A 21334-nucleotide genomic window follows, 5' to 3' on the forward strand; every position below is an offset into this window, starting at 1 on the left:
GAGAAAGAGAGCATGTCATCATTCCTAGCAGAATAAACGCAATAGTAGGATATAGAACCAAAATGAAGACAAAAATACCAAAGTCTGATACATAAATTATTCTCTCATCTGAGAGTTATGAAAACGGACCCTGGCCTGTAGAGGAAAAGTATAACTTTGACCCCTCTCCCAGCATGGGTAACCTCTTTTACATAATCTTCTCCGGTAATCTCTATCAGATGTCCAAATTTCTGTCCTTTCTTTCTTTTGGGCTGCCACACCTGACAGTCCCTGAACCTGATGGGAAAAAAATATTTCAGTGATACCTCGCCATCTGTTTTTCAATCTAAATAGTCTTGTCTTCTCTCATACTTCTTATCTATGTCATCATCATCACAGTTGTCATCTTCTTCTTCTTCTGCTTCTTCTTCTTCTTCTTTTTCTTCTTCTTCCTCTTCCTCCTCCTCCTTCTCTTCATAAGTTTCCTCCTCTTCATCATATCCTAATTCTTCCTCCATCTCCAGCCGTGTGTTATCCTCCTGCAAAACTTCCCCATTAAAAAAATCGGAGGTTTTAATCGAATTAAGTATTTGGGAGAACAGTAACTGAAGGTCTCAAATGTGTAGAAAATATTTGTGTTAAATTTTTGTATGTGGATGTGTGATGCTTTTGTGTGATTCAAAGAATACCATGATATGTTCCATCCAGATTATCTTCCACTGGGTCAAGATATTCATGTTCGTTTGTTGGTTCTTTGGAAAGGGTTGTAAAATGTTCTTTCCCCTTTTCTTTATTCAGCTTCAGTTGGTTATATCAAAAACAACATTTTAGTGTCACATGGTTAAGGAACAGTCCATTGTCAGGGATGATTCACAACAAAAGGTAGGCTATTACCATTTTGTCTTCTATGTTATTAAAACAAATATTGGCAAGCCATTTTATTCTCTCATTGTTTGTCCTACACAAACGTATCATTTTGTCTAAATTCAATCTCACCTGCATTGTCCCCAAAAGTTATTTCAGTTCCTCAGATTCACTTGTGTAGCAATGTAGTGAATTACTTTAGAGAGATATTTGTTTACTTCTAAATTATGCCATTACCTCCATAATTCCAAAGTGATTGTTGAATTCTGAAATTCTGTTATGGCAACAGGTATAATATAATAATATTAGATTACAGATCAAATGTAATCTAAGATACAAAATAAGAACAACTTTTGTTTTACAATTTAAGTACATTCATTAAATCGTTTTGGGTCCTATGAATCATCTAATTGGATATTTCAATCCCTCTCCATTATACGTGCATTAACTAGGAAATTACCTCCTCTCAATCTGCATCACAATCCCAAACAAATAACTCCTTAGCCTCAGACATTGATTTGTTGTCAACGTGAACCACACCTGTATGAGGCTATTGATCACAGAGTCTTCAATATCAACCATACACACACAATAGCCACTTCTATTACTTCTAGACAAATGAGGTTTCATAATACGAAATGGGAAGGTGCCATGTAAGCCTGTTTGATAAAGTCATGTGATGCATTCAGATGTTTTATGGAAAGCAAAGATGAAACACACATCCGCATTCAGGTGAAACACATTAAATCCAAAGTGCTCTCACTATACTTTGAAAGCAGATATTGAATTAGGTGACAGCAGAGTGGAGAATTGAATAATGGTGTCAAAGTTCCTCCATATATACTGTACTTTCAATGAAGTAATGTTCTCTGGTGTGAAGCTACAGTGCATCCTGTAAACACATTCACGTGCACTGGCTTCTGTTGTCTTGAATTTCACTCACAAAAAGCAGGCTAATGGCACTAAAATGCTTAATGGAGGTCAAATCTATTTGTATCCTGTCATGCCCAAAATGATTTTAATGGTCCCTAATTGAAGCTGCAATATTGCTGTATAAGATGGAAGAAAAGTTTGATTGCCAAAGTTCTTTCCTTGTCCTCTGGGGAAATGTAATGAATATTCATGAATAATGAGAGAGAGAGAGAGAGAGAGAGAGAGAGAGAGAGAGAGAGAGAAGGACAGAGACAAAGAGGAGGAAAGAGAGTGAGAGAAAAAGAGAGAGGAAGACAGAAAGAGAACCACCACAAAAAAAGACCCTGACTCAGGAGCAGCTGTGTCTTCATGTAATTGTCCCTTTTTTGGTTTGTTGTGTCTTATCCTTTTTCATTGAAACATGTCATCGCTGTTGAAAGAGGAGTTGCAAAAACGGTTGTTCTGGCCAGAGGGACAGACGTTGAAAGACTTCATAGAGATCGAGGAGCCCGTGCAGTGCAGGCATTTCCTCTGTGTCTCAGGTAAATTATTATTTTCATTTTGAGTGCTAATGATTAAGGCAGTCAGTGCCCAAGATGACTAACTATTGTAAAAGCAAAATGACAAAGGTTTATTAGAAAATTTGAATAATTGGCTGAAATTGTTGGATGTGGTTTATTCAGCATTACCTTTTTAGAACAATGATAGAGTAAATATATCCATACTGTTCATATGTTTAAAAAAAAAAGATAATACAAGTCTTTGTTGTATGGTGGCTGTAAGTGTCGAAGAACAAGGAGGTCCAGCTGTCTGTGGTGCAATGCCGGAAGCGTCAGACATCTCACACAAAAAAGACGAAACAGTCTTTTTTATTGGACTCCTACAAGAAAATTGAGGTGTGGCATTTGCAGGATCTTGCCCTGCTTGATGGACGAAATCCTGAAATAGTGAGAGCCTAAATATATCTATCTATCTGTCTGACTGTGTGTTTGTCTGTATGTCTGTCTTTCTGTCTGTGGTGTCCACATATGTTGAGTAAGCCTGATCGAACTGCAACCACTTCACACAAAAAGTACAAAAATAAAACATCAAATCACACCCATCAAATGTACATGTCTTCCTCCTCCTTCTTTCTTTGTAGGATGACCCGTGCTTCCTGATGCATTTCACTACCATTCGTTTTGTTCGGGCAGTCAGCTGTGCTGCAAAGTACTCTCTAGCCCGCTCTCTGGTGGCCCTGAGCAGCTCACATTGCCAGTCCCCTCTCACTTTAAAGAACTTTGACCAGAACTACATCCAATCTAGCAACAATTACTTCGATTATGGAGATTGCGTAGTGTTAACAAGAATCTGCTTTTATGCTTTAAACCTTGTGTGGCTCTCCATGTGTCCTGCTGGTTAATGTTTCCAGTGCATCACCATTGTTGAAAAGGTGTCACGTCTGGAGCAGGAACTCATATTAGCATTATACAGTGTTCAAACCTTCCCCCTTGACTGGGACACTGGACATTGCTGTATTTTTACACTGTCAAAAAGTGTTGTTATTAATTATAAAATAATATCTATGTATTAGCCACATGTCAATGTCCAGAAAGTGCAACATATCTATTGAAAATGTGACCACTGGAACTTTGATATTGTCACCAAGTTCTTGAGTTGTCATTTTTAAACGTTTTACTTTTCTCTCCCCTACACACTATTCAAACTTGTCGTATTACACAAAAGATTAAAACATTGTGAAGCCACAGCAGATGCTTATGTTCCAGATAGCATGACACACCTAATGTCTTCATATCTCTATCTGTCATGGCATATTCTGGTCAGCTTTACTTTATTGAGAGCGCCCTAACAAACATTCTCACCATGTGGTATGTCCACTGTTCTGGTGCTGACTGAAAACCCACTGGTCCCCCGTCTTTGTTTTATCTCCTCATTCTGCTTATACACATATCAGCTACATGAAATCACACATTGGCTACCCTGTACATATTTGATTACTTGTATCCACACTTTTTATACAGCATGTTGCTTCCATAAAGTATGTACTCTTATTTCAATGTATAGGCCTACTGCCCTGTCAATTTGTATCAATTTGTAACTGTATTCAATACAAATAAAAATACATCCGTTGTAATATCTTCTTCCTGAGGAGACTCAGGAAGTTTGGCATGAATCCAGACATCCTCACCAACTTCTATAGATGCACTATAGAAAGCATCTTGACTGGTAGGATCTCAGTGTGGTTTGGGAGCTGCACAGCCATGGACCGTAAGGCCCTACGCAGTGTGGTCAGATCAGCTGAGTTCATCATCGGCAGGAAACTCCCTTCCCTTCAGGACATTTACCACACAAGAAGCCTCCGAGGAGCTGGCAGGATCCTAAAAGACTGTCACCACCCATCCTTCAGACTGTTCACCCTGCTGCCTTCTGGTAGGCAGTTCCGAAGTATCCGGTCTCGCACCCGCAGACTGGAGAACAGTTTCTACCCTAAGGCCATCAGACTCCTAAATGAACAATAATGCACTCTCATCACTTTAGGTATGTTTATCTGTTTAGTATCTGCTTAGTATGTGTATTTATGTCTATATTGTATATTTATTGTTTATCTAGTAGGTCTACTACCCTGTCTTTTCATATGTTTATCTTATGTTCATACTTATTGTTAAGTTATGTTATGTTATATCATGTTGGAGTACTTATATGTTTTTATGTTTATATGTTATGTTATGTCTTGTTGTTAGGTTATGGTAGTGTGGTATGGTGTCCTGTCCTAATCATTTCAGTACCCAGTCCGACTCTGTTGTTCTGTGTATCTGACAATAAAAGACTTGACCTGACTTGTAATGTATTAAATGCTCAGCATCAGATATTCTTAGGACTGCCCAGGTAAACGGCAATACAACGTGAACAACTCCAAATTAATTAAACTTAATGCACGTACCCTAAGTCATATTTATTGGGGTTAAATCACTGTTTTCATTTTACTACAAACACAGAATGCTCTTCTATTTTTTGACAGACCCTCCACAGGTGGCAGTCTTGAGCACTGTTTTGCCAATCAAGCCCCCTTTTCTTGGACAAACTGTCCTGCTTAAAAATAACGTCTTTTTGAAATGTAACAGTTCTGAAAGTCACAACTGACAGCGTTGTATGAGGTTCCGGGTTAAAATCATATACATTTAATGCGGAAATATTTTTTGAAATTCGTGACGTTTACTGATAAGACCCAAATTTAAAACAGGCGCAGATAGGACCGCAAGAAGACACTCCATGCCTGGCGCCAAAATTTAATTTCAAACAGTTCGCGTATGGGCTTGTTTACGTGGTTGGTACAAAAGTGTGATGAGAGTATTGTCTTTTGATAATATATTTTTTTCAGGATCCAGACGAAAGGTTTAACTTGTGTTTGGTGAGTTATAAGGAATCGAAAGCCCACCAAGAAAGCTCGCGTCAAAATGCACATAAAATCCATTATTTTAGAGGGTTTCAAGTCCTACGCGGAGAGGACAGAAATCAACGGATTTGATCCACTTTTTAATGCAATCACTGGATTGAACGGCAGCGGGAAATCTAACATTTTGGACTCCATATGCTTTCTCCTTGGAATATCCAATTTATCTCAGGTAAGTTGTTTGCTGCTGTTACACTGTAGTCTGTCAATGCGTTAACTAAGTTAGCTCCTGGGAAGCTAAAGTTAGGTAACGATGTTGCTAGCTGCATTATTCGCTTGTCATTGTCATCTCACTAGCCACTTAGTGACTTCCGTAATTTAACTTATCAGACAGTGTTAATCAACAAGGTGAGTTATTGTAGTTTTATTGTAACTGCAATAACCTATCTTTCTGGCGATAGTAAAAGTTGTAAAAACCTTCAATAAAGGGTCATTTCAAAATATTTGAAACGCCGGTTTTAGGTGAGGGCGACCAACCTTCAAGATCTGGTGTACAAGAATGGACTGGCTGGCATCACGAAAGCCACTGTTTCAATCACTTTTGACAACTCTGACAAAAAACAGAGTCCTCTTGGATTCGAGACGCATGATGAAATCACCATAACCAGACAGGTAAGGCTAGTCTCTTACGATATTTAGCATGTATCTATGCTGTTACTTAAATGCCAGTCAACATCCATTAGATGGAGTGAGTTAGTGACTGCGTTATGTACCGTAGGTGGTAATCGGTGGAAGGAACAAATATCTCATCAATGGGGTGAACGCCAACAATACTCGAGTTCAGGATCTGTTTTGCTCCGTCGGCCTCAACGTGAACAACCCGCATTTTCTCATCATGCAGGCAAGATATGAATCCCTAACAGGAACTCCTTATTTTACCACCTCTGTTCGCTGATAAACGTTATAGTAATGTTATATCTCTTTCCACAGGGGAGGATCACTAAGGTGCTGAACATGAAGCCACCTGAAGTGAGTCATGCCCTCACCTTTCTGTAGTGGTCAATGATGGATGACCAGGACTCACCAATCATCTAAAATGGATTTACTTTGTTGTTAGATTCTTGCCATGATTGAGGAGGCGGCTGGCACACGGATGTACGAATGCAAGAAGATCAGTGCACAGAAAACCATTGAGAAGAAAGAGGCCAAGCTGAAGGAGATTCAGACGGTGTGTTTGCTACTGAATCTGCTGTTGGCAATAGAGATTTTTATTTACACTTTTCAAATCTGCATTATTTATAACTATAAATGCATTGCATCAATTTATGCTCTTAATTTGGTATTTGATTGTGTGTCCATCAGATCTTGGATGAGGAGATTACCCCAGCAATGCAGAAACTGAAGGAGGTAAGAAATCATTGTGTTTCTCCAGTCACTTATTTATTTTGAATCCTCAAACATGAACACACCGCAAAGTATTGCAATAAACTATTAATGGCTGGATGACAAACTTTTACACCTCTTTTCTGAACCTCTTCTCAGGAAAGATCCTCATACCTTGAGTACCAGAAACTCATGCGAGAGATCGAGCACCTGAGCAGGCTCTATGTGGCCTACCAGTTTGTGTGCGCTGAGGAGACCAAGCTGAAGTCGGCGGAGGACCTGCAGGGGATGCAGGGGGCCATCGGGGAACTGAAGGAGAGCATGCTGGAGAACGAGAGCAAAGTCAAGGCACTCTCCTTGGAGATCCAGGAGCTGGAGAGGCGACGAGATAAGGTGAGGGAGACTAGGCGCTGTGCATCCTGTGAACTTACTCCAGAGATAAGGTGAGAGTGACTAGGTGCTGTGCATCCTGTGAACTTACTCCAGAGATAAGGTGAGAGTGACTAGGTGCTGTGCATCCTGTGATCTTACTCCTGAGATCAGGTGAGGGAGACTGGGTGCTGTGCATCCTGTGAATTTACTCCAGAGATTCATACTTCCACAAAGTGAGCTGCTTCAGACGTCTAAGAGACGAGGGTGTGAGGGACTGGGTTGTGTCTGACCATGTTTGTCTAATGAGTGGGGATGTAGACTGATGTGGGTTTTTCTTTGTACTCTCAGGAGCTGGGTGGCATCCTGAAATCTCTTGAGGACAAACTGGCGGATGTGCAAAGGGTCGACGCCAAGGCCCAGAGTGCACTAGACATGAAGAAGCAGAACCTCAAGGACGAGACCAAGAAGCGGAAGGACCTGGTGAAGAACATGGAAGAGGTGAGGGGTCAAAGGCCAGGGGTCAGAGGCCAGTCCAGTCCTCACATGTGTCTCTGGCCCTCAGATGTTAGCTTCCTCTCACTTTGTCAAGTCAATCCCATTTAATTTCCATTTGAGTTTGTATAATGCCAATAAAATCCATCCTTCAGACTCTTGTGGCTGTGATGCCAAGTTGAGTTGGGTGTAAAAGTGAGCCCATAACATCAAGCACTTTGGCAGCAGTATCTTGCCAGGTTCAATAAGTGTCATTATCATTTCTATATGTGAAAAGGCATTCAGTTGAAGCAACTTATTGATTTGTGGTAATTGCTAGATGCCCAGGCTCCCTCGAGTGGTTAAGGTGTACCTCTGCCAATCCCTCACACTCGCTCCCTCGAGTGTTTAACGTGTACCTCTGCCACTCCCTCACACTCACAGGACAAAAAGGTGCTTGGCTCCAAGGAGGCAGAGGTCTCCAAGGCGACGGAGGGGCTTCGGGCGGTGACGGAGGAGGGTCATAAGGACGCCGAGGCGCTGGAGGCGGCCCAGCAGCACTTCCGCGCCGTCTCCGCAGGCCTCTCCACCAATGAGGACGGCGAGGAGGCCACGCTGCAGGGTCAGATGATGGCCTGCAAGAACGACATCAGCAAATCAGACACCGAGGCCAAACAGGTGTGGTACTGGTGCTGCTGTCAATGAGGCTTATTTAGTCCATACGTTACAGACACTGCCTTTCTATTACATGGCAGCAGAGGCTCGAGTGAGAAGCGGAGAAGAAAAGCTGCTTTCATACATGTTTGGTGTATTTGGTCTACACCACTACGTTTTCTATTATGCTTATGTTAACTAATTTTTTATTTTATTGTATTATTATAATTCGTTTTTTAATATGTAGGCACTCAAGAGATTCTTCTGAATGAAAAGTGCGTTAAAATAAAATGAATTATTATTATATTATTATTATTACTTGTGCGTTGAGCCAAGAGATCTTTAATGCTAATTGTTGTTGCTCTTGTTCGTTGCTCGTCTCTTGTGTGTTGTGTCCATGTTCAGGCCCAAATGCGACTGAAGCACGCGCAGCAGGAGCTGAAGACCAAGCAGGCCCAGGTGAAGAAGATGGACAGCGGATACAAGAACGACCAGGATGCGTTTGAGGCCGTTAAGAAATGCAAGGACAAGCTTGATGCTGAAATGAAAAAGCTCAACTATGAAGGTCTGCATAAACCCTGTTCAATGCCTGTCATATGGAAATAAGGCCTTTAAATAATTACCATGATAAAATAAGTCCTTTACCATGATAATATACTAACAACATAAGACTAGAGGTTTGACCCTGGCAAGAATGGCAGCCAGCTGTAACGATGAAGCACAACGTCATATACTAGCTTTAACACTAAAGGATGAAAAGGATTTACTTACAGCAGCAATGTCCACCGGTGAATTGAAAAGCAATACAAAGTTTGAATTGAAATCAATACATTATGAATTGCTTACTGATTCTGTCATCGGCACAGACGGCAAAGAGGAGGGTCTGATTGAAAGGAAGAGGCAGCTGTCAAAAGAAGTCCTCCGCCTGAGGGAGACCTACGAGACTCTGATGGGCCAGTTCCCAAACCTCCGCTTTGAGTATACGTAAGTCTGTAGTCTGTAGTTCTTTTTATTGTTCAGGGTAAATATTCCATCAATGCAGTACTGCAAGTCGACTTTGCATCACGTTCAGAGTTGCATCAGTGGGCGTTCAGTTGGTTGAGCACACGACCATGACTGTGTTGGTTGAGCGTGTCTTGATCATGTCTGTCTGTTGAGCGTGTCTGTGATTGATTGAGTGTGTCTTTATCGTGTCTATGATTGATTGAGCGTGTCTTGATCATGCCTGTGTTGTACAGGGATCCTGAGAGGAGTTGGGACAGGAAGAAGGTGAAGGGTCTGGTGGCCAGCCTGTTCTCTGTCAGGGACGTATCCACTGCCACGGCCCTGGAGGTGGTGGCTGGAGGCAGGCTTTACAATGTGGTAGTAGACAATGAGGTCAGTCTTTTAATAATCCATATCAACTCCATTTCAACTCCATATCAACTCAGTATCAACACCATTATAACCTCATTTCAACTCCATATCTTTCTCAAGTCAAAAGTGAACTGGGCTCTGCATGGCCTTAGTGATACGTGATTAAAACATGACCGTTTCATCAGAACATCTGACAGCTTATGATGCAGATAACATAGCATCCATTTCATACCTGTTGTAGAATAACATTCCTAAAATGTGTTCGGAAGGCAATATAGCTTTAATGTCATACTAAGACCTAACAGCTGATTCTCATAGTTAGTTCCTCATAATCATGTCACTTGTATACCCTATCAGTGCAACAGTCCAACGTAAACAATGAACACACGGGTGAATCTTCCCCTTTTAGGTCACTGGCAAGAAACTTCTGGAAAAGGGTGAACTGAAGCGCCGCTACACAATTATTCCCCTCAACAAAATATCAGCCAGGACTCTGAACGACAACGTTGTGAGAAATGCAAAGGACCTGGTAATGTTCATAATAACAATAACAGTCAATTAATGCAGTCCTGAATAAGCATGCGCCTTCTATAGTCAACAAAATATAGTCTTTTTTATAAGGTCTTGGTACATTTCTGCCTCCACCAGAATGGCTTGTTTTCTTAACACTGGATGTGTTTGGCTTCAGGTGGGCCCAGATAATGTTCACACAGCGCTGTCCCTCGTGGGCTACGAGTCTGAGCTGCAGAAGGCCATGGAGTACGTCTTTGGCACCACGCTGGTCTGCGATACTCTGGACAACGCCAAGAGGGTGGCCTTTGATAAGCGCGTCAGCACCAAGACAGTGACCCTCGGAGGCGACGTCTTCGACCCACAGGGAACACTGACCGGAGGTGCGGCAACAAGCTCCCCAAATTCAGACACAACACACAGTTTGAGATCCTGTCACTATTTTCCTCTCATTATGTTGAGCGTTACCTGGAGCCGTGTAAATGGAGCCTGTCAGCTATTAGCGTCTAGCAGCACATAATGCCGTGTTGAATTATTCACTCTGAAAAGATGATACACACTCAGAGGTTTCCACTGAATAGGTGAACGATGGCACTTAGGAAGTGCTTACACACAAAACACATTACACTTTGAGAGCGGGACTTGTGTTTCGGTGCTCTCTCTGTCTTCTAACAGAAGCTGATGATGTGTTTCAGGAGCGGCGCCTCAGATGGCCTCAGTGCTAGCTCTTACCCTCACCCTAACCCTCTCTCGGTCTCCTAACTGCATCTGATGATGTGTTTCAGGCGCGCGGGCCCAGACGGCCTCAGTGCTGTCCAAACTGGCTGAGGTGAAGGACGTCCAGGACCAACTGACGGCTAAAGAGGCTGAGCTGAGCAGTTTGGAGAAGGAGATGGGTGGCCTCAGGGCTACCGCAGAGAAGTGAGCTCTGCTCCAACTACTGTTTAGATCCAACTGTAGTGGAAGCAATGAAGGATGATCAAGATAAAGTCCTAATATAAATCCATCTGTAAGAATATCATTAGCGTTCATATTTATGGATTTGAGACTGCTGACCTCTTCAGCAGCTGGAAAGGGGTGCCTTAATGTTCTATTGTCTTCAGTTGGTTCTTATTTGGTGCTGTCTGCCCTGCCCTGCCCTGCCCTGCCGTCCTCTATGTTTCTCAATGCCTCCCTCTGCCCTGCAGGTATCGTCACCTGAAGCAGCAGCTGGACCTGAAGACCGAGGAGGCGCAGATCCTGGAGACCAAACTTCAGCAAAGCTCCTTCCACCAGCAGCAGGAGGAGCTGGACGCTCTCCAGAAGACCATCGGTACACACACCCAGCCCCACACTCTGTTGTAATCCTGTCTTGTAATCCTCCCAAACGGGACATTCCATGGCACACTAATCTGATCTGAGTCTAAGTAGTCTAATCTGTTACCCTTCATCATTTAAGTAGTATTATGACAGACAGAGCCATAGCTTTGAAACCCTTTCTCTTCTGGGGTAATTGATCCTTGAAGTCTTACGCATCCAGACCTCACTGCAATGATGTGCCCTTAAATAACTACTTTGAAAAGAATTAGAATCTCATCTATGTAATATTGGGCACACAATACTTTATAGACCTTTTTCATTTAAAAACAATTGAGATGGTAAGGCATACAAATGGCCTTAAATGTGATGAATTGGCACTGAATGGCCCTCGCCGTGTTTGTTCTTCTTCAGAGGACAGCGAGGCCACTCTGCAGAAGACCAAAGAGATCCAGAAGAAGGCCGAGGAGAAGTACAAGGTGCTGGAAAACAAGATGAAGAACAAGGAGGCCACGCGGGAGAAGGAGCTGAAGGCCGCCCAGAAGAAGCTGAACGAGGCCAAGAGCAGAGCGGACGCCTACAACAAGAAGCTCAAAGAGCGGCAGCAGGTACACTTCCTCTTCATCAGTCAGACTTCATCTTCATCAGTCAGACTTCCTCTTCATCTTCATCAGTCAGACTTCATCTTCATCAGTCAGACTTCCTCTACATCTTCATCAGTCAGACTTCCTCTTCATCTTCATCAGTCAGACTTCCTCTCCATCAGTCAGACTTCCTCTCCATCAGTCAGACTTCCTCTCCATCAGTCAGACTTCCTCTCCATCAGTCAGACTTCCTCTTCATCAGTCAGACTTCCTCTACATCTTCATCAGTCAGACTTCCTCTTCATCTTCATCAGTCAGACTTCATCTTCATCAGTCAGACTTCCTCTTCATCTTCATCAGTCAGACTTCCTCTTCATCAGTCAGACTTCCTCTTCATCTTCATCAGTCAGACTTCATCTTCATCAGTCAGACTTCATCTTCATCTTCATCAGTCAGACTTCCTCTTCATCTTCATCAGTCAGACTTCATCTTCATCAGTCAGACTTCCTCTTCATCTTCATCAGTCAGACTTCCTCTTCATCTTCATCAGTCAGACTTCATCTTCATCAGTCAGACTTCCTCTTCATCTTCATCAGTCAGACTTCATCTCCATCAGTCAGTCTTCCTCTCCATCAGTCAGTCTTCCTCTCCATCAGTCAGACTTCATCTTCCTCTCCATCAGTCAGACTTCCTCTTCAGTGCTCACACAGCGCTACAGGGAGAAGAGACAGGGATATTGATCTGGTTCTTGGCAGGTCTTCCCCCAGGCCATGGTTATTGCCAGGCATACTGCTCCTGTTAGCGCTTTCAGTGGCATTGGTAAATCACCCGAGGAAGTGGTCCTGTTCAGTCTTTAGTGAAGTTCTAACTGTAGGCTGGGGGAGACCCAGCTCTGAAGAGCTTGTTTTGATGAAATCACAAAGCTGTGTGTGTGTGTGTGTGTTTGTGTATATGTTTATGGCTTTAGCACGCTGTTATTTACAGCTTTGGCTCCTTTTCTCCCTTTTCATTCATCTGGTGCTCGGAGAATTCCGCCCCGGGGCTTGAAAAAGCACCTGGGAAGGAAAATCAATACTTTGATGGGCCATCATGTCCACAGTTAACTGACCGCTGTGTGGTTCTCTCATTTCAACTTTCTCTGTTCTCCCTTCATCTCATTCTGCTGATCGTTTGTTGTGTGTTGTTTTTGTTTGTCCTGTCTTATTGTTGTTTCTATGTTTATTTTCATTTAATGTATGTTTAAATCTGATTGTGTTGTGGACCCCCTCGAAAACGAGATGTTATATTCCCAATAAAGACATTTCCAACATCTCTCTCTCTCTGTCTGTCTCTCTCTCTCTCTCTCTCTCTGTCTGTCTCTCTGTCTGTGTCTGTCTCTCTGTCTGTGTCTCTGTCTCTCTCTGTCTCTGCAGGAGGTGGACACTGTGTCCCTTGAGCTGGAGGACCTGAAGCGGGAGCAGGCTGGCTACCAGCAGCAGATTGAGGCGGTGGATGAGGCCATGAAGGCCGTCCAGGAGCAGATCGAGGCCATGTCCGAAGCCGTCGCAGCCAATAAGGTACAGACAACAGAAGGAACACATGGTGTGGGGTTTGCACACTCCCAGAAGGACAGGACCGGAGACAGGAGGAGCACATGGTGTGGGGTGTGCAGACTTTTAGAAGGACAGGAGAGGAGAGATTTTCAAACAGGGAATGAAAGATTAAAACTCCTATCTGAAGGCACTGAACTCTTAACTGTTCCAAAAGCCAGGACCAAGATAGATGGAGAGGCAGCTTTTAGTTTCTGTCCTCCCAGCCTTTGGAATACTCTGCCAGGGAACCTAAGAAGGCTGAAACGGTGTACCCCCCCCATTTCTATCAGTGAAGCCCATTGTGTTACCTCCTATGAAATGCGCCATACCTCTTATGAATAAAGTTTGATTTGATTTGGTGGCAGATAATTGTTTTAAGATACGGAAACAAAAGCATTGTGTTTATCCGGGCTCACAAAGTCAAAGAAAAACTCTTCAATGTCAGGAAGGCAACGGTGCAGCAGAGTTAAATGTTGTATTCCTTACGAGGATACTGTGTGTCTGTGCAGGAGTGTAATGTTGTAATGTTGTTTTCTCCACGGGGAAACTGTGTGTGTCTGTGTGTGTAGGAGGCGGTGAGGGAGAGGCAGGAGGAGCTGACCCGGCAGAAGGAGGTGATCCTGGGCCAGGAGAGGGAGATCAAGGGCAAGACGGGCGAGGCCAACCGCCTGCGTGAGCACAACAACGAGGCGCAGCTGAAGATCAAGGAGCTGGAGCACAACATCAGCAAACACAAGAAGGACAGCGCAGACGCAGAGGCCAGGGTCAGTAATGTATACCACACCAATGTATACCACATGCACACACAAGCACACATTATTACACCTTTTGGATGTGAAATGCGTACTCCTACGTACATGCAGGTTGGTGTAGAACCACTCTTATTTGTGTAGAACCGCTAATATTGGTGTATGTGGTATGACATGTAGGTTGGGGTAAAGCCACTCTTATTGGTGTATGTGGTACGACATGTAGGTTGGGGTAAAGCCACTCTTATTGCTGTATGTGGTACGACATGTAGGTTGGGGTAAAGCCACTCTTATTGGTGTATGTGGTACGACATGTAGGTTGGGGTAAAGCCACTCTTATTGGTGTATGTGGTGTGACCATGTTGTTGGAATATTAGCCTAGCGTTACTTTAGCACTAAGGGTTGGAGATGTCACTACTCTGCTTTTGACCCTTGACCCCTGAGTGCGGACGTGTCCTCACAGGTGGCCCGGATGCTGGCGGAGCACGAGTGGATCACCTCGGAGCGGCACCTGTTCGGCCAGCCCAACTCCGCCTACGACTTCAAGTCCAACAGCCCCAAGGAGGCGGGGCAGCGCCTGAAGAAGCTGGAGGAGACCAAGGAGAAGCTGGAGAGGAACGTCAACCGGCGCGCCATGAACATGCTGAGTGAAGCCGAGGAGAGGGTGAGGACCACACGAAGACTTTTAGGATTATTTTATTATTATTAGTATTATTATTTTACCTGATTGTTTATGGTCACAGACACTGTCAATACAATACACTCAAGATCAATGTAACACGATCAAAGCATTAAAACAGACAGATTTTGACAGCTTAGCAAAGCCAACTCATTTTGAAGACCTCTTTTGCATGCTTGCTATTTCAGTAATATATGAAGAAGTCTGTTCTAGTAATGCTCCTGCATAAAGGTTCAGCCGCAAGTCAGCCTCACTTCACACGACATGAAACATGATGTCCATGCAAGTTGATTGTTATATAAAGCAGTTATGCAATAGTCAAGTCTTCATCTAACCTCTCTGAACTTTCACAGCAAGACTCTGCCTTAAAATGCCTGGATAACACTAGCTTGGTTATTTTGCCTTTAATATTGTAGTTTTATGTGAAAGTTGCTTCTTTTCTTTTGGCCCCTTTTAGTACAACGACCTTAAGAAAAAGAAGAGAATTGTGGAGAATGACAAGGCCAAGATCCTTGAGACCATTAAGGAGCTGGATGAGAAGAAGAATGAGGCTCTGAATGTGGCCTGGCAAAAGGTATGACGGATTTAGGCCGAGTGTGTCAATGTGTCTGATCACCTACATGATGCTTCCAAGAAGAGGCTCTGACTCTTTGCCAGCGGCATTACTGAAGCCTGATTGGCTGACTGGCTGTAGGGACTAGATACACTTTGAGGTGTTACTGAAACCCGCTTGTCTAATGTAGGGACTAAATGCACTCTGAGGTGTTACTGAAGCTTGATTGGCTGGTGTAGGAACTAGATACACTCTGAGGTGTTACTGAAGCTTGATTGGCTGGTGTAGGAACTAGATACACTCTGAGGTGTTACTGAAGCTTGATTGGCTGGTGTAGGAACTAGATACACTCTGAGGTGTTACTGAAGCTTGATTGGCTGGTGTAGGGACTAGATACACTCTAAGGTGTTAATGAAGCATGATTAGCTGGTGTAGGAACTAGATACACTCTGAGGTGTTAATGAAGCATGATTAGCTGGTGTAGGGACTAGATACACTCTGAGGTGTTAATGAAGCATGATTAGCTGGTGTAGGAACTAGATACACTCTGAGGTGTTACTGAAGCTTGATTGGCTGGTGTAGGAACTAGATACACTCTGAGGTGTTAATGAAGCATGATTAGCTGGTGTAGGAACTAGATACACTCTGAGGTGTTAATGAAGCTTGATTAGCTGGTGTAGGGACTAGATACACTATGGTGTTACTGAAGCTTGATTAGCTGATTTTTTTCTTGTTTGGATGAACAGGTTAATAAGGACTTCGGCTCCATCTTCGGCACCCTGCTGCCTGGTTCTGACGCCCGGCTTGCCCCGCCTGAAGGCCGTGGGGTTCTGGACGGCCTGGAGTTCAAGGTGGCTTTGGGCAACACCTGGAAGGAGAACCTGACAGAACTCAGTGGAGGACAGAGGTGAGTCAACCAGTCTCCATGAATGACTCTTAAAGTCTTTGTGTCTCCATGAATGACTGTTCAACTCTTCGTGTCTAGATGAATGACTCTTAAAACTATTTGTGCAAATGATAGCATGATAGTCACGGTGTCTATACTGAACCTTTGGATGGTTAAAGGAACAACATGTTCCATAAGAATTGCCTGTTATTAGGGTCAAAGAACGGATCAGAAGAATGCTAATGCTAACGCTAATACTAATGCGCCCCTGCAGGTCTCCTAGCCATGCTACTGTTCACCCTAACCCTAACCTTAGGGTCAAAGAACAGATCAGAAGAATGCTAATGCTAATGCGCCCCTGCAGGTCTCTAATGGCCTGTTATAAGGGTCAAAGGTCAGAAGAATGCTAACGCTAATGCGCCCCTGCAGGTCTCTGGTGGCCCTGTCTCTGATCCTGGCCATGCTGCTGTTCAAGCCCGCCCCCATCTACATCCTGGACGAGGTGGACGCCGCACTGGACCTGTCTCACACACAGAACATCGGACAGATGCTCCGCACACACTTCACACACTCGCAGGTGCCAGCAAATAGACCTCTAAATTATTACATTAAAATTTTAATTAGGTTTATCTTTAAGTCCCTAAACTCTTTCAGCTAAACAATTTCATCACAGGGACAAGTAACGTTAAGTGAATGTATCATTAAAAATTAAACAACACAAGGGGGGGTTGGTTACGGTATTATGGCAAACTGCAAGGTGCCATTCTAGTTGGCATTCAGGGAAGGAGGCCAGGTGAGCAGGAGAATCCATGTAAAGAAGAATCAGATACCCCTTTGAGGATAGCAGTAGCTGGGATTTAAGACTTGAAGTTAATTGATTGTTTACATTCACAATAAACTAGATTGGTTGAAATTGGAGGGTCTTGTATTTATGCAAAACCAAAAATGAGATCTCTGTTTTTGGTTATGTTCACCTAAAATGAAATGAAACTTGCGTTCTCCTGTGTCTGTGTTCCCAGTTCGTTGTCGTCTCGCTGAAGGATGGCATGTTCACCAATGCCAACGTCCTCTACAAGACCAAGTTTGTGGACGGCGTGTCGGCAGTGACACGCACAACCCAGATCCAGGAGGGCAAAGGTCAAGGCCAGAAGGCCCAGGACAAGGCCAAACTCAAGGAGAAGAGGCAGCGCAACCATTAACTAACGTTTCTCAACTCTGTGTTTGTTTCCTGTCTCTTTTTTTATGTGTTGCGTTTGTTTCGTTTCCATTTCTGTGTTTCTTTAGCTCTGAAACTTTGGATGTTATGCAACGTCAGTTAACAGTTTCCATGCTAAATTATGTCTGAACCATCTTTTTTTGGTTCTGCCCATATGCGATTTTATGCAACCACTCTATGGTCAATTTAATAAAGTTATACAGAAACATGATTACTTTTCTGACTGGTAGATTCGTTTTTCTGTACAAGGAAAAGGGGAATTTAGTGTAACCACAATTTAGTTTTGACCACTAAGTAAAAACAGTTGCAGTATCATTGTAGCCACAAGGTGTCTCACTTTGACCAAGAAAGAGTTCTACCAACACGCTCGAAACGATCGAGGTTCTCCCCACTGAATTCGTCTGCTTGTGTAGCCAGGGAGAGCCAAGTACGATTCAATCTCAGGCCTATAACTCTTCTCTGATTCAGTTGACACCTAATATTTCAGGTTGACTACATAAGTGTGCAAACAACACACTGACAGCGTTTTCCGTTTGAATAGGAATTCCAAAAGCAGTTAACAGTGAAGATGTTCACCAGAATAGAAACATTTTGAGTCCTAATGTAGCTATGCTCGACAACCTTTTGCAACTTTTTTTCACCACAAAATCCTCCAGCCAGCGAAAGTGTGAACCTTATTTACAGCCGTAGTATCCTTTCTCTCTGCCAAAACACATGAAAATATCAACATATGTAAGATGTCTCACATTCCTTCACTTCCAAACCTCACTCACACCTTCTTGTGCAGACACACGGCAATGCACAGTATCCACTTACACACACTTGTTCTCACACTAGCACGTAGCCCGGGGATCCAGCCCAGTCTGGTTGCCTGGTAACTGTTGGCGTGGTGTGGTTGCCAGGGCAGCGAGGGGGGTCGCGGGGTAGGCAGGGGGACGGGTGCTCTGATTTCTAGATGTGCTGGAGCAGTCAGGAGGGAAAGGGAGAGGGGAGGCCCCCGTTTGCACCAGACACACAGTGCTAATGAACAATAGACAGGCTGACTGAGCCCCCGGGCTAGGCAGAGACGAGGCTCACGTTCAGGGTCGCATGTTTTTGTCAGCATAGGGGCCCTCTCTGACTAATTAGCTGAGAGGGGAGGCCTTTGTTTGGACGTGTGATGGAACATCCATCATGGGCGCAGCTGCAGTGGCGCACTGCACACCACCTCAAATAGCCCTCCGTAACTTATCTTCCGCGTCCTTGCGCCATTCAGAAAAACGGAAGGAGTGACCTGTGCCCAGATTTGATGCGAGCCTGGAGTGTCCACGTCCACACCATATTACGAAGGCATGGCTTTTTTTCTAACTTAAGTTAACCCCTAACTTTAATGTCTACGCACAAAATAATTGGTGGTCAGGTTAATAGAGCCCAATCGTGTTTACACACTTCAGGAGTGTCTAAGAGATAGATGGTTTGCTTACGAATTGTTAACACTTACACCTTTGTATAGTTGGATGTCCAAACAAACGGTGGCAATTGACAACCGTTTAGGATATTGCTGTAAATGCCAAATTGCTATTCAAGCCCCCCAGTGTCTGACCAAAAAAAAAGAACCCTGTCTGAAGTTCTTTATTAACTGTTGAACTTCACAGGGAAACTTTCGAAGAAAAGAGAATATCTGGAATGGTGAGCAGGCTCTATGACAGCCATGCCTTACAGATGCCACTGTGGACATCAAGATGCATCAAAATGACCAGAGACAGACTTTCTTAAATATGACCTAGATTATGTCCTTTGATATGACCTAGATTATGTCCTTGAATAAAACCTAGATTATGTTCTTTAATATGACCTAGATTATGTCCTTAAAGAAGACCTAGATTATGTTTCATAAACATTACATGCAAAGACAAAGGAACAGCTTGTTTAAAACAAGAACATTTTTATTCAGTAATACCATATATAATGCAATTGCATATCTTTGGCGAAAATAAACTTTATAAACATTTTATTAACAGAGGTTAGCATACAAAACTCAAGGGTTTGTCTGTCTCTGACAGACACCGGACAACAGACGCAAACTGATACTGGATTGGCAGCCCAAGTTAGTTCAACATGACAAACACAAGTGAGAAAGGGTCATCATAATCCTCATAATGGTACATGGGTATCTTATTAACTCAAAGCATTGTTTTATTAATTTAATCAACTGGTCAATTAAAGCAATTAATGAGTGAGGGGCAATGCTTCCTGGGAAATGGAGTCCTTACGTCATCATCTATAAGAAAAACACTAATGAGGTCCTCTCTCTTAAATACAAACCCTAACCTCCATCACATCATCAAGCCATCATGAAGACCCTGACCTCCATCCCATCACCAAGCCATCATTAAGACTGGCCAGACGGAATGCGAAGCCCTCTTCACACAGCCCCGCGTTCTCTTACTGCACGTTCTTCATCCCCATTAACTCAGGCTAACTTAGATTTCTCTGGAAGTTGGCAGATTTGCAAACATACATTTGCAATGTGGCAGCACAGACAAATTAATAGTTGGCAGTTAAACTAGCCTTAACTTAAATAACATCAAATTACAACATGGTTAGAAATTAGGCTATAATGAGTATTCCAGAGGCTCTTCTGGAATAAGTTCATCTGGGACCCAACACACACATTCGGGATGATCAGGTCACATAAATTCATTGGAATACGTTGGCAAATGACTGAAAAAAAAGAAAAGAAAAGAAAAAAGTTTTAAAGCAATAGCTTTATTCATCATCTAGAGTACCCGCTTATTAACACAAACAGGAGGCCTGGCAGTAATGGTTCGGGTTGAGAACACCCCCCACCCAAACAACAGTGCATCTGACTAACCCTAATGTAATGACGCGAAGTGAACCCATTGATCTGTGGCAGTATAGACATTGCGATACTGAGAGAAAGTACAATTTCTCCTTACCAGGACAACTGGCTTCACCCTAGAAACCTATGCGACAGATTCCTAAGAACAGGGTTCAACACCACCTCAGGCCTCCATGCTGAGACCGTCCGCTGAGCAGCTCAGACCCAGTGGCTTCCTGCTCTCTAAAGCTCGTCACCAAGTGCACAGTTGTCTTAAGTTTGATCCACCAATCACAAAGCCTTCAGAGAAGATGTACATGGCACTAAATCAAAAGGTTTTGGCAACAATAATGAATTTCCAAAGGCCCTCCTTGGCACAAAATAAACCACGACTATTGGAATTTATCTGACACTAAACACTATTGTGCCGATGGGCACTCGGATAGGCCAATGAGAGTGAGAGACAGCCCCCTTCTGAAGCTGTTCCTTCCTCTCTGTCTTTACCCAACTCCACTGTGACACGTGCAATCTACTCTTCTCTACGACTAGATTCCCATTCTCTTCTGGCTTCAGAGAGACACGACTCCTGTTCCCTTCCTGCCCCCCCCCCCTGACGTTCATCTACACAAATGTGATCCATGGCAGTGATCTCAATGTCATTTAACCACCTCCATTCTGACCCAACTGGATGAGCAAACAAATCCCTAAAACAAAAGCTGAATATTTAACAGAGAGAGATGTGGGTCCAGGCTGCCGGTCATGCAGCTCACACACGCACACACACACACACACACACACACACACACACACACACACACACACACACACACACACACACAGACACACTCTAGCTCCAGGACTGCTCTGTACACTGGCCCATTCAAACACAACTCTCTCTCTCACACACACACACACACACACACACACACTGAAGGTTAATTGGTCATACTTTTTGAACAAGAGCTACCAGGGTTGCCTTTTGTTTTTGCATAGGTTTAACACAGAAACCAAAGTAAAAGAGGTTTGCCACGAATATCAGTCTCAGTCTGCACAAAAACAACTGAGAAGAAACAGTGACAACAGGAAG

General features: G+C 43.5%; 2 protein-coding genes across 2 annotated transcripts; both read left to right on the forward strand.

The window, feature by feature from the left end:
• Nucleotides 1–2176: 2176 nt before the first annotated feature.
• Nucleotides 2177–3157, forward strand: exoc1l (exocyst complex component 1 like; the record flags this gene model as incomplete). Its single annotated transcript, XM_080848587.1, has 3 exons — nt 2177–2297; nt 2539–2702; nt 2897–3157. The coding sequence occupies 3 exons, from the start codon at nt 2177–2179 to the stop codon at nt 3155–3157; spliced, it is 546 nt and encodes a 181-aa protein (XP_080704713.1).
• A 1960-nt stretch (nt 3158–5117) lies between these two features.
• Nucleotides 5118–17409, forward strand: smc2 (structural maintenance of chromosomes 2; the record flags this gene model as incomplete). Its single annotated transcript, XM_080848588.1, has 24 exons — nt 5118–5378; nt 5669–5818; nt 5925–6047; nt 6137–6175; nt 6264–6374; nt 6509–6553; nt 6689–6922; nt 7250–7399; nt 7817–8050; nt 8432–8591; nt 8893–9010; nt 9265–9403; nt 9792–9911; nt 10071–10275; nt 10678–10813; nt 11080–11204; nt 11603–11796; nt 13185–13328; nt 13913–14107; nt 14556–14756; nt 15229–15345; nt 16071–16231; nt 16640–16787; nt 17230–17409. The coding sequence occupies exons 1-24, from the start codon at nt 5211–5213 to the stop codon at nt 17407–17409; spliced, it is 3597 nt and encodes a 1198-aa protein (XP_080704714.1). The 5' UTR covers nt 5118–5210.
• Between the last annotated feature and the right edge of the window lie 3925 nt (nt 17410–21334).

The sequence above is a fragment of the Sprattus sprattus genome (assembly GCF_963457725.1).
Source record: "Sprattus sprattus genome assembly, chromosome: 12".
Classification (NCBI taxonomy): Eukaryota; Metazoa; Chordata; class Actinopteri; order Clupeiformes; family Clupeidae; genus Sprattus; species Sprattus sprattus.